This window comes from Wyeomyia smithii, chromosome 3 (assembly GCF_029784165.1).
Source record: "Wyeomyia smithii strain HCP4-BCI-WySm-NY-G18 chromosome 3, ASM2978416v1, whole genome shotgun sequence".
In the NCBI taxonomy this organism is placed as follows: Eukaryota; Metazoa; Arthropoda; class Insecta; order Diptera; family Culicidae; genus Wyeomyia; species Wyeomyia smithii.
Genome location: NC_073696.1, coordinates 237,144,416 through 237,159,037, shown reverse-complemented (window position 1 = coordinate 237,159,037; position 14,622 = coordinate 237,144,416). Strand labels below are relative to the sequence as shown.

Here is a 14,622-nt window from a genome sequence, read left to right as displayed (position 1 = left end):
TGTATTAAGGAAGTTTGAATGGCAGAACATGTCCTTTGATAAAACGTAGTTTTGTTTCAAAAATCATCCTTATTTAGCTAGTAGTCGTTGAACATAGGAACGAAATTTTTCAGCGATCTCGTAAAAATATGAAAAACCTTCTTTTAATAACCTGAAATGTGACAAACAATGCAAGTACGAACAAATATTGTGTTGAGATTGGATTGTGCAATTTCTTAATTATCCAGGTATTTTCTATACTTCGTACTTCTTATTTTTGACAGAAAAAGCATTGAAAGTGAGTTAAATGCTTATCGTTTCTATGCTTGTGTGTCAGTTTTCCTCTTCCGTTTCAAGCTTGCTGCTCTATTATACCGAGCTTCTTTCCATCTTGCTAATAGAGCCAAATTATAATTCCTTGGAGAGATCTCCACAAACGTTCCTTTGGTCAGTTATTTACTTATTATTTTAACTTATTTTGTCAAGAGAAAGGAATCTTATTAAAACCTCGTTCCTCCTACCTATACCGCGTTCTAATTTCAATTTGAAGAGGAAACTTCTAAACCTCTGGTCAGTTTTATTATAAGAAGGATTTATAATTCATCAAGAGAATGTGTTATGTTGTTCCGTGAGGCCTCAATAGCAATTGGGCTTATTCATACATGACTTCACGTAGCTCCACAAAAATGGTCCAGTCGCGTTAAATCTTGGTGGTCAAGTTACACAGCCAAAACGAGAGATAGATTGCTCACCAAATTCAATCCGTATAATTTCCATTGTTTCACATGCTCCGTCTTGTTGAAGCCATATATCAACCAAGTTCAAAGTTCTTGTAAACTGAGCAATAAAATGTCGTGGATCAATGATCGATATCGTTCGCCGTTGACAGTAACGTTCCGTCCAAGGTCGTCTTTAACAATAAACGGTCCAATGGTTCCACCAACCCATAAACCACACCAAAGTGTTGCTATGGTTTAATGTGGAACAAAGTAATTTTAGAGCGGAATTCGATACTAATGTCGTTTTAGTTTTCGCGGTGTAGCTACACTAAAACTACACTTTTGACACCGTAAATGTTTTATTTGATATTCCGGACTACACTTTTTCTGTCTCTTACGACCCTTTTTCTGTCCCGGACTACACCCGAAAAAAGCAGAGTGTACTGTAGGAAGTTACCAACACATTCACACGTATGTGTCAAAACTGGTTTGTTTTGGCTCTCGTTCCACGTGGTAAAGTGTCAGGTAATTTTTTTTTTCAGCACATTTGCGAGATGGACATATGAAATGGAAACGAGACAAAATGACGATGGCGATAATGACCAAAACAAACAAGTTGACAGCTATCCCATTATTACGCATACCAATGCAACTACACTGAAAATGTTTTATTTGAAGCTGCAAAGTGTAGTACGGAAAAAGTGTAGCTACACGATAATAACGACCATACAATGGCCGTTACAGGCGAGACACATTTTTCGCAGAGCAAGAATTTTGTTGTTCGTTTGTGAGTCGTCATTGACGTCATGACGCTAGTTCGTCATTATATGTCAGTTTAAAATTAGGTTAGTATTATTTTGTGACACTTTGCATACTTTTGATAAACTTGATTTATTCACTATGAGAACAGTGTCTTTCAAATAACATTTCTAAGATTTGTTTTGTTCCAGTCGGTGACCGCAAAATTTATCTACGTAGTTGAGGATTAGATCACTGTAATAAACACAAGCCAATCTGCAATTAGTGTCAACTGTTGTTAATATATCATAAAAGCTTCAAAAAGTATTGTTCAAGAAAATTGATGTACAGTTAGAGATTAGCGTAGACAGATTAGCAACGTTACATTTTTCGGTTAGAAAAAAAAGTGTTAGAATTCAAAGCGTTAAATACTGAATATTTTCGAAGAAGATGGTGATCAAAATAATTATGCATTTTTCAAGTTTTGATACATCTTTCGATGTATTCAAGTTCTATTCTGAAATCAAAACAAGCTGCACGATCGCATCGGAATACAGCTTCTGTTATACGAATGATATCTAAAAAAACACCGTAAAACCGTTGAAGCCGGGAATTTTGAGCCGTCTCGATACAGCCTTCACTGTGTCCAGTGGAAAGAAATGTACTTAATTGAATAATGACGCCTACGACGACGTGTTGTTTTATCTCGATCTCTGTTGCACACCGTATCGGTCACACAACGAGCCACAACGACGATGGTGGCGATATTCATAATCAACACGAGGTGCATTCGCACATGGTAAGTGTGGTGAAGAAACGAGGGTGAGGGCGGGTGGTGATCACTTTGATATGGTAGAGTGATTCACCGGAACGGAACCTACTGTGCGCGATAGTCGCGTGACTTAAAAACCCGTTTCGGAAGAAAACCTCTGCTGTGGATTAACTGGTTGGTGTTCCCAGTTTTGCGGAATATAATTAAGCGTAAAAGTCAAACATATTGCACGGTGGAAATAGAATTTTGAGACTGTTTATTAACCACAAATTCGTTTGCCACAACAAATACCTATCATTTTCGTATGCAGATGTTAAACATAATATGCAATAGCAATAATGTACGCCCATAATTTAAAATTAAAAGAATATTTCAGTTTAACCAAACGAAAGTAAGCAAACTGATTAAAAGATGTTTCCGAAAACCAGTTGTTGTAAAACATTAGAAAACACTTTTTATGATTCTTTTGAGTTTGTTTTAGATTTTTGATGAAGGAAACAAGAAAGTGGAAGTAAATTTATGAGAAAATTGATATTGCATGGTTTCTAACCCTATTCACACAGATTTAGTTTTACTTAGTTTGCATGCTAAAATTTGCTTATTTGAATTAATATTTCTCCGCTGAATTTTTTTGGGTTTGTTTGAAAATTTAGTAGAAAATATTTTTTGTATTTTGTGTAGTGTAGAATCGTACATGTCATGAGTAAACGATAGGTGAAGTTTTGCTCAAACTTTCGGTATAATAATAGGCGTTTCGCTCCAATTGAAAAGCAGTGGAACAATTAAATAAAATTCAATCGAAATGCAAGGGCTATTCAATGGCGAGCTTTGTCCCAGTTTCGCAATACTTTATACGAAAATTAAGTCTCATTTTGTGTTGGCATCCAGCGGAACCGGACCGATAGAGTTCTCACACACACAACAATATAACAATCGTCGTGTCGTGTTACGATTTGGAAGAAAGATAATAAGATAACAAGAGTGCAATTTTTGCGTGTTGCATATTTCCGTTGTGCGACTGGGGAAAAATTGTGTTCGTGGTGGCGTCAACTGGTGGAAGACATGAGTATGAAGTTCAGAATTTCTTCTGTGATGTCAAGCACATGGCGAACTTTTCTGTTTTAAATAGGATAAGCTTTGTATAATTTTTTGTTTATGTATAATATTGTCGAGTTGTCTACTGGGTACCATGGAACGGGGTGAAATTGATCAATTTTTATAACAATTTCCAATTAACTAGATCATGTACATTTTTTAGCCAATGTAATTGAGAGAATCATCTCAAATGTCCTGGAAATACGCAAAAATTTAATCGACCATTTTAGATTTGAATAAAAATTTGCACTTGGCTCATCAAATCAAGTATTTTCCATAGATGGAGAGATTTTTCAGACCTATGAGTTATTTTAAAAAAAGTTAAAAAGTTATTTTAATACGAAGAAATCTTTGGTTGTATAGAAAAACTGTCTGAGAATGAGCTGTAGGGAATTAATAACGCCTCATAAAAAGAATATACGCTATGCAAAAAAATTTTTTGATTGAAAAAAAAAATAAAAATGAACCCTGAATTTTTATTTAAAAAACAAGAGTTGATTTTTCTAGAATTTTTTTTTTCAAAGAAACTTGAAGTTGTTACGCAGCTCAAAAAATGTCCAGGAAGGAGAAATGAAATTCAAACTTTTTATGGAAGATTGAATTTTCGAAAAATTTTCTAATTTCAACATTATTCAAAATTTTTGTATTATAATTATTTTAAAAGGTTCTGATTTTCTAACAGGTTTTGTGCCATTTGAAAGTTCAATTATGCATAAAACATATTAAAATCAGAGATGTATGTCGTTTAAAACAAGAATTGTATTGAAATTACCAAAACATGTTCGACTCGACCGTTAATTTTTTTTTGTAAAATCTTACCTCACTAGAAATGCTGTAACACGTGATACTCTTTATAGAGCATCTTCAACATGACTAAGTTATTTTTAAATGAAAATCGTCAGGCGATAGTGACGCTGTTAATCTTAGCGCCTTTCACAACCCTTTTTCAGTACTGTTCCGTCGATTTTATACTACTTATGCGATCAAAAAGTATCACCAAATGGCGTAATGTGGTGCTTATTTTTAATGACACGTCGAAGATAAGCAAAGTGTCATACTTTGTGCCAGTCTCTCTGTCAATTGAAACCATCATTAGTGTCATTTGAAATGAAACACCCGATGAACCTGCAATCAAACTTCTTTCATACCGGAAATGTTAATCATTAATGCTATGAAGAAAACAAATAACAATGAAACCTTTCGAATCGAAATTTCTTTTTTGTTCAAATTCATATCAAAAGCAATCTGTGCTTTCGAAATCAGTTCCTGGAGTGAAGAAAAAGTTTTCACCAGCAATCTAGAAAGAAATTCAAATTAGGATTTCAATATAAACCTTGGGTGGCATTTCCATGCCGGCTACAATGAAAACTGTGCTTGCAATGGGGTTGGAAAAACAATCAAACAAGCGGCATATAAATTTTTTTTTATAAATTCATGATTAGGGAATCGGGAATTATTTTGTAACAAATATCACTTAAATGTATAGGTAAAGGTAAAGTTTGTTGCCAGTCCGGGACAAACTACTCACCGATGCTGAATCGTTTCTTTGATTTGGCTCAGAAACATCAGTCAAATGTGTTGCATTTCAAGATCGTGAGCGTTCTGGGCTTTGAATAAAATAAAGCCAATAAAGGAGCACGTTAGGACGATTTAAGGAACACACTCCTCATAAAAAGACTAAATATCTACTCCTATCTTGAAAAGTAATAAAATATATCAACAAAACTTAATGCACTGACAAAAATATCTGTGTGTATGTATGCAAACCAATTTCCTTTTTGTCCCTTTTCTAATTGATAGATTAATTGCAGATGTTCTATAGAAAATATTATGTGCTACCGCAATTTTTATTTTAAATACAAAATAACAAATAGTTGAGTCGAGCATGTTTTGGTTTTTTTAATATAATTCTTGTTTTAATATGGAGACTTGAAAAAGGCCCTTTTTTCCCCGTTTTAATGGTATATTAGTTTAAATATTTTTATGAAGAAGTTCTAGAGTTAGAGCAATTTTGGTAAGTCAAATTTTGACGTGAAACAAAGGGCCCAAAAAGTGTTAACTTTCAGCTAACGAGTGGTTCATGCATTTGATTAACCAAATGCAGTTTCGTTACTTATTCAACATGGACTTTCAAACAAACATAACTTGAATCGTTTTCAACGCTTTTATGTAAATAGTGGGACGGTCTCCACGGGAATTGCTCATATACGTTGTCGAAAAATTATTAATATTAACAAAACAGCATGAATGTTTTTTTTATTCCTCTTCCATATTTCAACATTTCTGAAGGGAAGGAGCAGAGTTGACGTAGAACAAAAATAAAATTTGTAACGGCCTCCCCAGCTGGTCTCGAGGTACGATGCTGGCCTAACAAGCCAGTCGTCGTAGGTTCGAGTCTTGTCTCGGGAGAGACTGTTAGTGTCAGTAGGATGTAGCGCTAGCCCCGCAATTGTCCTGTACACTTGACGGTTGGCTGCGAAGTCTGTGTATAATAAACAGAAGGTCAAGTTCCGAATCGGAATGCAGTACCATAGCTTTGCTTTTTTAACGGCCTAATAGTTCTAAATCGATTCAGAGAAGAAGTGCCAAATAGCACTGCCAGAAGTTCCCTTGCAACCTTTAAGGAAACAATGTAAAAATTTGTAAATTTTTAATCTTACCAGGGTTTGTATACCCAGTCAACATTTTCATACGCATGATAATGTTTTAATTCCAATATCCGCACTCATAGATATCATACAAACTCGCAATTGATGCGCAAAAACAACATATACGTACTATTTTGAAGGCGATATACGTACTGAGGAATAATGGTATTCAATTCATTGATATACGTATTTATATACGATAATATCCGATAGAAAGTGATTTGTTTCACACTGTTTTACAACTCTAAGCTTACAATCGTTAATCAGTAAGACTCCACCATGATATACAATTAAAGATGAATTTCTGCGCATGATAAAAAGCGTGTTATACGATTTCGACTTCGTTGAAATTTGCATTTCAAAAATTATTCCATTTTAAATAGCCCGAAATGCTAATAATCTCCAATATTCTACCGTTCGCAGAATGTCCCGGCCCTGATACGCAAGAAGCGGCGCGAGACCAAAGACTACAAACTGCGTGTCTTTGTCGGTATGCTGTTCCTTATCATCGTGTTTCTCGTGAGTATAAACTATCAATATTTGCACTTAGCGGAAGGGCAACCGCACAGTATCGGGCGTTTAATGATTGTACAACGTTGTTCAAATGATTTGGTTTTAATTGTCTTTCTTAATTGCAGATTGGCTATGCAAACGTCATGTACAACCAGAAGCTAATGGCGAAGTCGTACTTTGAGAGTGTAAAACTACACAAGACGACCAGAGCCCTGCGGATTCGGGATTCCAAGGGAGCCAATTTGCTCACCGGAGTACTGGCCGTGGGAAGTTTCATCGAGAAACCTTATCATTGCTTGGCACATGACCTGCGAGATGATGGCAGCGTTTGTTATGAGTGGAACTCAATGGCTCGGTTATACATGAATTTGGTCAAAACGACGTCGCCGGATATAAAATGTTACAGCTTCATTTGGGAATCACTCACGGATAATTATTTTCCCACGGATTGCTTCGACATTGGAGAAGATCGCGGTTTCTGGTACGGAGGGGGGCTTCCCAAGGGAATTGATTATCCCCTAAGCAAGGCTTCGTTTGATTTTGCTCCATTCATCACAGGTGATATAAACGAACAGCAGTGGGGAAACGCCATCAAGAGGTACTTTCTGAACTCGAAAGGTGTTGCGATACGGGTCGATGAACGAACTCCGTTGTATGTCAGTATTAACAACAATGCCAATAATAAGTTCTGTCTGCAGGGTAGAAACGACAATTTCGCATTTGTCAATAGATTGTCCAAGTATTCTGAGCTGAATTATGAGATTTGTACCGGGCCGGATATGAAGACTCTTCATAATGGTTTGATGCAGAAAAGTCTTTGGGATGGATTGACCGAGAATGACAATGCGATCATAAAATCATTGCTTAGGGAACCGGTTTGGCAGATACCAGCATCCAGCCAGGAAGAACTGACCGAAACAGCAATTTACAATTACACTGAGGCCATAATCGCATCCGGTTACCTGCGGTTGGGGCATGTACTGCTGAATGAGTTCTGGCAGAAGCATATCGGGGACTTCACACTGGATACCGATCGTTTCCCCACGCTAGAGGACACTGTGAACATTTTGCACCGCAGAGGATTCCGAATCTCATTGTCCATTCAACCGTTTATCAGCACCGAAAGTGTGAGTTTCTTGGAAACCGTTTCTAAAAAGCTTCTGATTTACGAGCGGGAATCCGAACGAAGTATACCGGCTTTGACTCGGTTCAAAAGTCTCGCTAGTGCTGGAGTCATCGACATAACTAACAACGCAACCGTTACATGGTTAAAAGACAAACTGCAGAAAATTGTTGAGAATGTTGGAATAGACTCTTTCTATCTAGATTTTGGAAACGCCTTTAACATTCCTCGGTACTATCAGTGCTCCAGCATGCTGGTAAACCCAGATCAGTACAAGACGGTTTTCATGAAACGCTTCGAAACTAATATGAATATCTTCGGAGTTTCCAGTGCCATCTCCGTACCTCGGCCACCGACTTTTGTTAGTCTTCCTCCCGTCAACAGCAGCTGGAGTGGTCTGCAAACCATCATTCCCACGCTACTTTCGTACGGCGTCATCGGTTTCCCGTTCGTGATGCCCGGACCTGTGGGAGGCGATTTCCTGTTGCCAACCGAAAAGCTACATAAAATGTACTCATTTTACTCACTCGCTAGTCCACCGCTACCGGAAGTGGAGCTGTACATCCGGTGGTTGCAGATGGCCACCTTTCTACCGGTGTTGCGTTTCACCCATCTGCCGTCGGAGTACAAGAATGATACGGTTACGGAGATAGCCAAAGAGCTGTCGGCGATTCGGCAGAAAACTGTTGTTCCTATGTTGGAGCAGTATTCCCGTGAGGCTATGGACGAGGGATTGCCGATCATCAGGCCACTCTGGATGATGGACTCGACCGATGTGAACTGTTTGTACATCGACGACGAGTTTGCCATTGGAGACGGCATGATTGTGGCGCCAATCCTCTATCGGGCCGATATCAGTCGTGAAGGTAAAAGTTTTGTGTTTTTGAAATGAAAGGTTTCAGTGAAACTTTGTGAGTTTGATTGTTTCTTCTCTACACCGGCAAACATTCTGTCAAAAGGGCAAAAAATGCTAATAGCATTCATAAAACTGAACGGAATATGATGAGCAATGCGTCGCTGGACAGGTAAAACAGGTTTTACCAAACTAAGCAACTTTGAGTATTTATTTAAAACGTACTTTTTTTTTGAAAATGTATTTGGACTAAGGGTGTGAAGTTTTTAAACCTTTTTATTAATGACACAAAGATTAGCGAAAGATTGTCAAGGAATGGCTTTTAAGAAATTGTCGGGAGTTTCGTTGAAAAATTTAAAACAAAATTGATTGATTTGATTTCAGATCTCTTTAAGCTAATATTTTTCGAAAATTTGATAAAACATAATTAAGGATTTGAAGGGTTTTCGTCCTAGAACGACATATGGTAAATTGCTTGAAGTTTTTTTTTTATATTTACTGAAACTGAAATCAAGGATTATAAAGATTTTTTCTGAAAAATGGCTTTTTCTTTGAAAAATCGTTTATATCAGAGATTCTCTGATCTTTTGCTCGGAGTAGCACTTTTTTAAGCCACAAATTTGGCGAAGTATCTTCATCCTGATTCAATCAGTAAATGCAGGAAATCTTTCTTAGTCTTTAAAATACCGATGCTGATTTGGAAAAACCTAAATTAATCCACCTAGTGGTCAGACTCAGCCTTTCTCATTCAAACTTATTATTTGTAAAAAAAAATTACATGAATGCTTGAATCCATTAAAGGTTTATTCACTCTTTGGGTTCTAAAATATTGATGTTGTTATTGAAGTATAAAATATGAAATTTGACGTAATGTTAGTGCTTAAGAAATAGCGAAATTAGAGAAATGACTCTTAATTCGAACAATTCAATCACGAGCGATACCAGGAACGTTCAAATAGTACGATACCACATTTTACTAGCCCGTTCATCTGATATCAATATTGTTCAAAACGGTTGTGTAGTTTCTGAGATAATGAAGTTTCGCGATTTTCACATTTCGATACATTACAGACAAAGTTACAGTATGATTACAGCAAAATTCAATAGGGTGTTATATGGCAGCTAGACCTTTCATTTAACACAAATTTTGTGGAAATCGGTTCAACCATCTCAGAGAAAAGCGAGTGAGTTTATGTAGTCTTCGGAATATGTTTCTTTTCATAGCTGGATTTCACATTTTCAAACATAACAAAGTAATAATCCGGTTGCAAAAAAAAATCATAGGGTCTTGTGGGGCGTCAAGACCTTCCATATGACACTGATTTTATGAGAATCAGTCCAGCCATCTCTGAGAAACATTAGTGAGATTAAATAGTCTCCAGAACACGTTTTTGCCTTTCTCCTAGAAAGGTATAGCAATCACTGGAAAAACCAAAGGTATAAAAGTGGTCCCAATGGCCGAATGTCATATACCACTCGACCCCTTTCGACGAACTGAGCGTTTTCTGTATGTATGTATGTATGTGTGTATGTGTGTGTGTATGTATGTGCAACTTTTTTTTTCTCACTCACTTTTCTTAGAGATGGCTGGACCGATTTTCATGAAATTAATTTCAAATGAAAGGTCTAGTTGCGTCATAAGTTGCTATTGAATTTCATTGTAATCGGATTTTTAGTTTAGAGGTTATGTATCAAAATGTAAAAATCACGAAACATCAATATCTCAGAAACCACACAACCGATTTTAATAAAATTGATTTCAAATGATCGGGCTGTCTCCAGAACCCTTAACTTTTGAATTTCGTAATGATTGAACATATGGTTCAAAAGTTATGTAAAGAAAAGTTATCCTGAGGTTGTTTAAACTCACTCATTTTTCTCAGAGACGGCTGAACCGATTTTCACTAAATTAGTGTCAAATGAAAGGTCTAGTTGCCCCATAGGTTGCTATTGAATTTCATTGCAATCGGATTGTAACTTCGTCCGTTGTTCATGAAAATGTGAAATCACATAATGAAAGTAAACATATTGACTTCCTCCTAACGATCACTGGCTAATTAAAAGGTAGAAAAGTGATCCAAATGGCCGAATGTCATATACTACTCGACTCAGTTAGACGAATCGAGCATTTTCTGCATATAAGCATGCATAGGTGTATATGTTTGTGTGTGGGTGTGTACGCACTCACTATTCTCAGAGATGGTCTGACCGAACAGATTTCAATGAAATTAATTGCAAATGAAAGGTCTAGTTGCTCTATAAGACCCTATTGAATTTTATTGTAATCTGATTTCTAGTTTAGAGGTTATGTATCAAAGTGTAAAAATCACGAAACATCAATATCTCAGAAACTACACAACCGATTTTAGCAAAACTAATTTCAAATGAACGGGCTACCGAAAAAACCCTTAACTTTCGAATTTTATGAAGATTGAACTTGTGGAGAAAATGCTCAGCTCGTCGAACTAAGTCGATTGATATACGAGATTCGACCCTCTGGAGCACTTTTATACCTTTGGTTTTTGCAGTGATTGCTATACCTTTCTAGGAGAAAGGCAAAAAATCCACCGAGAAGCAGATCTCAAGAGTTGACAAAAAAACTGTATATCAAAAACGCCTTATATAAACGTATAAACGTGTATCAAAAACGCCTCGGAGCACTTGCAAAAGCTTCACGGAACAATATTTGGAAAGTCCTGGTGTAAACGTTGCGTTTTTTTCGGAGGGTCTAAACATAAACCCCTTAAAAACAGTCCTAATTCCATTCGGCAGACGAAGGAAGATCTCCATCACTCCTCCAATACTGAACGGAGTTAGACTGGGCTTCAGCAATGAAGTCAAATACCTCTGAATCATTCTGGACAAGAAACTAAACTGGTCTGCACAACTGGATCATGCCGCTAAGAAAGCGATCTCAGCGATCTGGGCCTGCAGAACTCTGTTCGGTAAAACCTGGGGACTGAAACCAGACTCGGCACTCTGGTCTTACAAGACCATTGCCCGACCAAGAATCACCTATGCTGCCCTAGTGTGGTGGCCTAAGGTGAACGAAGTGACTGCGCAAGCCAAACTCAAAAAAGTTCAAAGACTTGCATGTCTTTCGGTTACCAGCGCTATGCGGATAACTCCAACTGCAGCCATGGAAGCTATGCTTTGCCTACTACCTCTACATCTTCATGTGAAAAAGGAAGCAGAGCTTGGCGCTCTAAGGTTGCAAAGGAGGAAAACTATACTTGAAGGGGACCAAATCGGCCACCTTCGCATACTTAGGGAGTTCAAACTAACTCCGCTATTAACCACAGTCTCCGACTGGATGGACGTTAGGACCAACATGGATATTCCATATAGAGTGATTGAAACAAACCGCTCTATGTGGAACAATAGAGGGCCTAATCTTCCACTTGGCATCGTCAGTTTTTATACGAATGGCTCGAAAATGGGATCCCTAACGGGATCTGGTATATACGGACCCGGTATCAGGGAAATGTTTTCCCTGGGAAAATGGCCCACCGTTTTTCAAGCAACGCAACTACAGACATGCGAAAATCAGTATATTCTCGGAAAGTCAAGCAGCACTACTAGCACTTAAGTCCGTCAAATGCGCTTCCAAACTTGTTTGGGAATGCATCGAACTCTACGGGAACTTTCCCGACAGAATTCAGTTTTTATTGTTTTGGGTGCCCGGACACTGCGGAGTCGAGGGCAATGAACACGCTGACTACCTAGCAAGACAGGGATCAGCTCAGCGGTTTATTGGCCCGAGCCGTTTCTGGGTACGTCCATTTCCGCTATCAAAAGCGAACTACTAACTTGGAAAAGGCTAGAAATAGTATCCCAATGGCAACAGGCACAGGACAATCCTGAAACAATCTTGACAAGACAAGCTAAACAATTTATCTATCCGAACCCTGGAACCGTCAGAAAACTACTTAGTCTAAATCGTAGTGACCTACGGATAATCACGGGACTCCTTACCGGACACTGTCCCGCTTTTTATCATTTAAAGATAATCGGCGTAGTGTTGAACGACACCTGCCGATTCTGCAAATCTGAACCAGAGAGTTCAAAGCGTTTGCTTTGCTCTTGCTTCCTCTAGGTACAACTTCTTAGGAAGCTACCTTTTAACTCCATACCAAGTGTGGAGCTTTAATCCCAAACAGGTAATTAGTATCATCAACTATGTTGTACTTAATTGGGGTACAGGTTTACAACAAAACAGTTCTACTCCATCAATGAGTACGAGGAATCCGTAACCTGTGCACAGCAATCGGGGCCCGCCACAAAAGACAATCAGCAAGAATGTCGCAGTGGCATTTCAGTACCCAGTGCCCTTCAGGCATACAGAGAAAAAACGTTGCAGAATAGGCAAGGCTAACATTAAACGTGCAACCAAGTTTTTCACTAAAAAGCAATTTTATTTTTTCATTGGGCTTGGTTGCTAAGTCTCCTTACCGAAGCAAGCTGTTCCTGCGTGTTGCATGGATCTTCATCGAGATAAAATTTAAAAAACTCGAATAGGAGCCATAAAGTTTTAACCGACACACGAAGGACACCCTGATTGATTAGAACTAAAAAAAATATTTTTTTACATAAAGTTTGCACTTAAAAAATTTGTTTCAAAATTGAGAGAGAACTTTTCCAGGGAAAAAGTTTTTTTAAATTAATCTTTTCATATTAGGCAAAGCAGCTAGTGTGTGAAATTATGAAATGCGAAAAGTAACCAAATTGAAAAACGTGATATAGACTTAGAAAACCATACCTCATCGAGTCGGGATTCCTAGCTTCCAGAACGCTGCAAAAACGCAAACGTAATTATTTGAAGCTACAAAATTGATTTTCAGCCGTTCTATCATTTTTGTTTATATCATAGAAATTACAATTTTATGATTCAACTACCTAAAATTCAGAAATGAATTTTACTTTTCACATTTTTGCATATAAAATCCTTTATGTTCGGCAAAGTTTGGGCGCATTTTAAAACAAAAAACTTTGCTGAAGCGCCGGTAGAAACCTGCCTATTTAATTTGATTTTTGTGGAGATTTCGATAAAAGGCCCCTAAAATCATTTTTTTAATATAACTCTATATTAAATAACTTTCTAAAATTTATCAAAATTCTAAAATGTTGTTCATTAAACGAAACACACAATTTCACCAATTCAATTTCAATATTACACAAATTAAATGAATAAAGAATGTGTTTTTAATGGACCGTTTATAAACAACAATAAATATTCGATTTTACAATACAAATAATTTTGAGGCAAATCTATTGTTTATTGAGTGTGACGATCTATAAAATTACTATTTTCTTATTATTTTTTACTTGTTTCATAGAGCACCACTGGGCACACAGAAGACAAAAAATTACAACGTGTTCCTGCTGAATATATCCGTTACGATGAAGCATCATATTTTGAAGATGATGTTTTACAAACCCGTAACCGACCTGAACCCGAAAATTTTATTTTTATGAAATCCGAACCCGAGATTTTCTTTGAGGTCAATTTTTTACCGGTTTGAGCCCAAAAGCTTTGAACCTCGTATTGTATTTAAATGTTGACGACTTTTTCAGTTGCTTGGTATTAGACATATTTATTTTATACCCACCTTACCAAACAGTCCCAAGCCGTGGTGTGGCCTTTGTTGTACCTAAGAGACGTCTCCATTCCACTCGGTCCATGGCTGCCGTTCGCCAGCTCTGCAGTCTGCGTAGGGTCCGCAGGTCGTCTTCCTCCTGATCGATCCACCTTGCCCGCTGTGCACCTCTCCATCTCATCCCTGACGGATTGGTTTCAAGAACACTTACAACATGCCCAGCCCATCAAAAACCTGCCAATCTTAGCGGCGTGGACGATAGATGACTCCCCAAACAGCTCCTGCAGTTCGTGGTTCATTCGTCCTCTCCACCCTCCGTTCTCCATATGCACTCCACCGAAAATGGTACGCAACATCTTCCGCTCGAAGACCGCAAGGGCGCGTTGGTCCTCCACAAGCAAAGTCCATGTTTCATGCCCGTTTTGTAGACGGTTAACTTGGTGCGGCGACGAATTCTACTCGATCGGAGCGTCCTTCGGAGACCAATGTATGCACGTTTTCCTGCCATAATGCGCCGTTGAATTCCTCTGCTGGTATCATTGCCGGTAGTTACCAGTGAGCCCAGATACACGAACTCATCGACCA

General features: G+C 37.9%; 1 protein-coding gene across 4 annotated transcripts in view; it reads left to right on the top strand.

Moving 5' to 3' along the window:
• LOC129726887 (myogenesis-regulating glycosidase) overlaps positions 1 to 14,622 on the top strand; it is a 54,029-nt gene that overhangs the window by 35,061 nt on the left and 4,346 nt on the right. For all 4 annotated transcript variants that reach the window (XM_055684089.1, XM_055684090.1, XM_055684091.1 and 1 more), the window contains 2 exons: positions 6,375 to 6,470; positions 6,590 to 8,453. In XM_055684089.1, the coding sequence (XP_055540064.1) occupies positions 6,375 to 6,470; positions 6,590 to 8,453 (1,960 nt within the window). The remainder of the gene's footprint in view (positions 1 to 6,374; positions 6,471 to 6,589; positions 8,454 to 14,622) is intronic.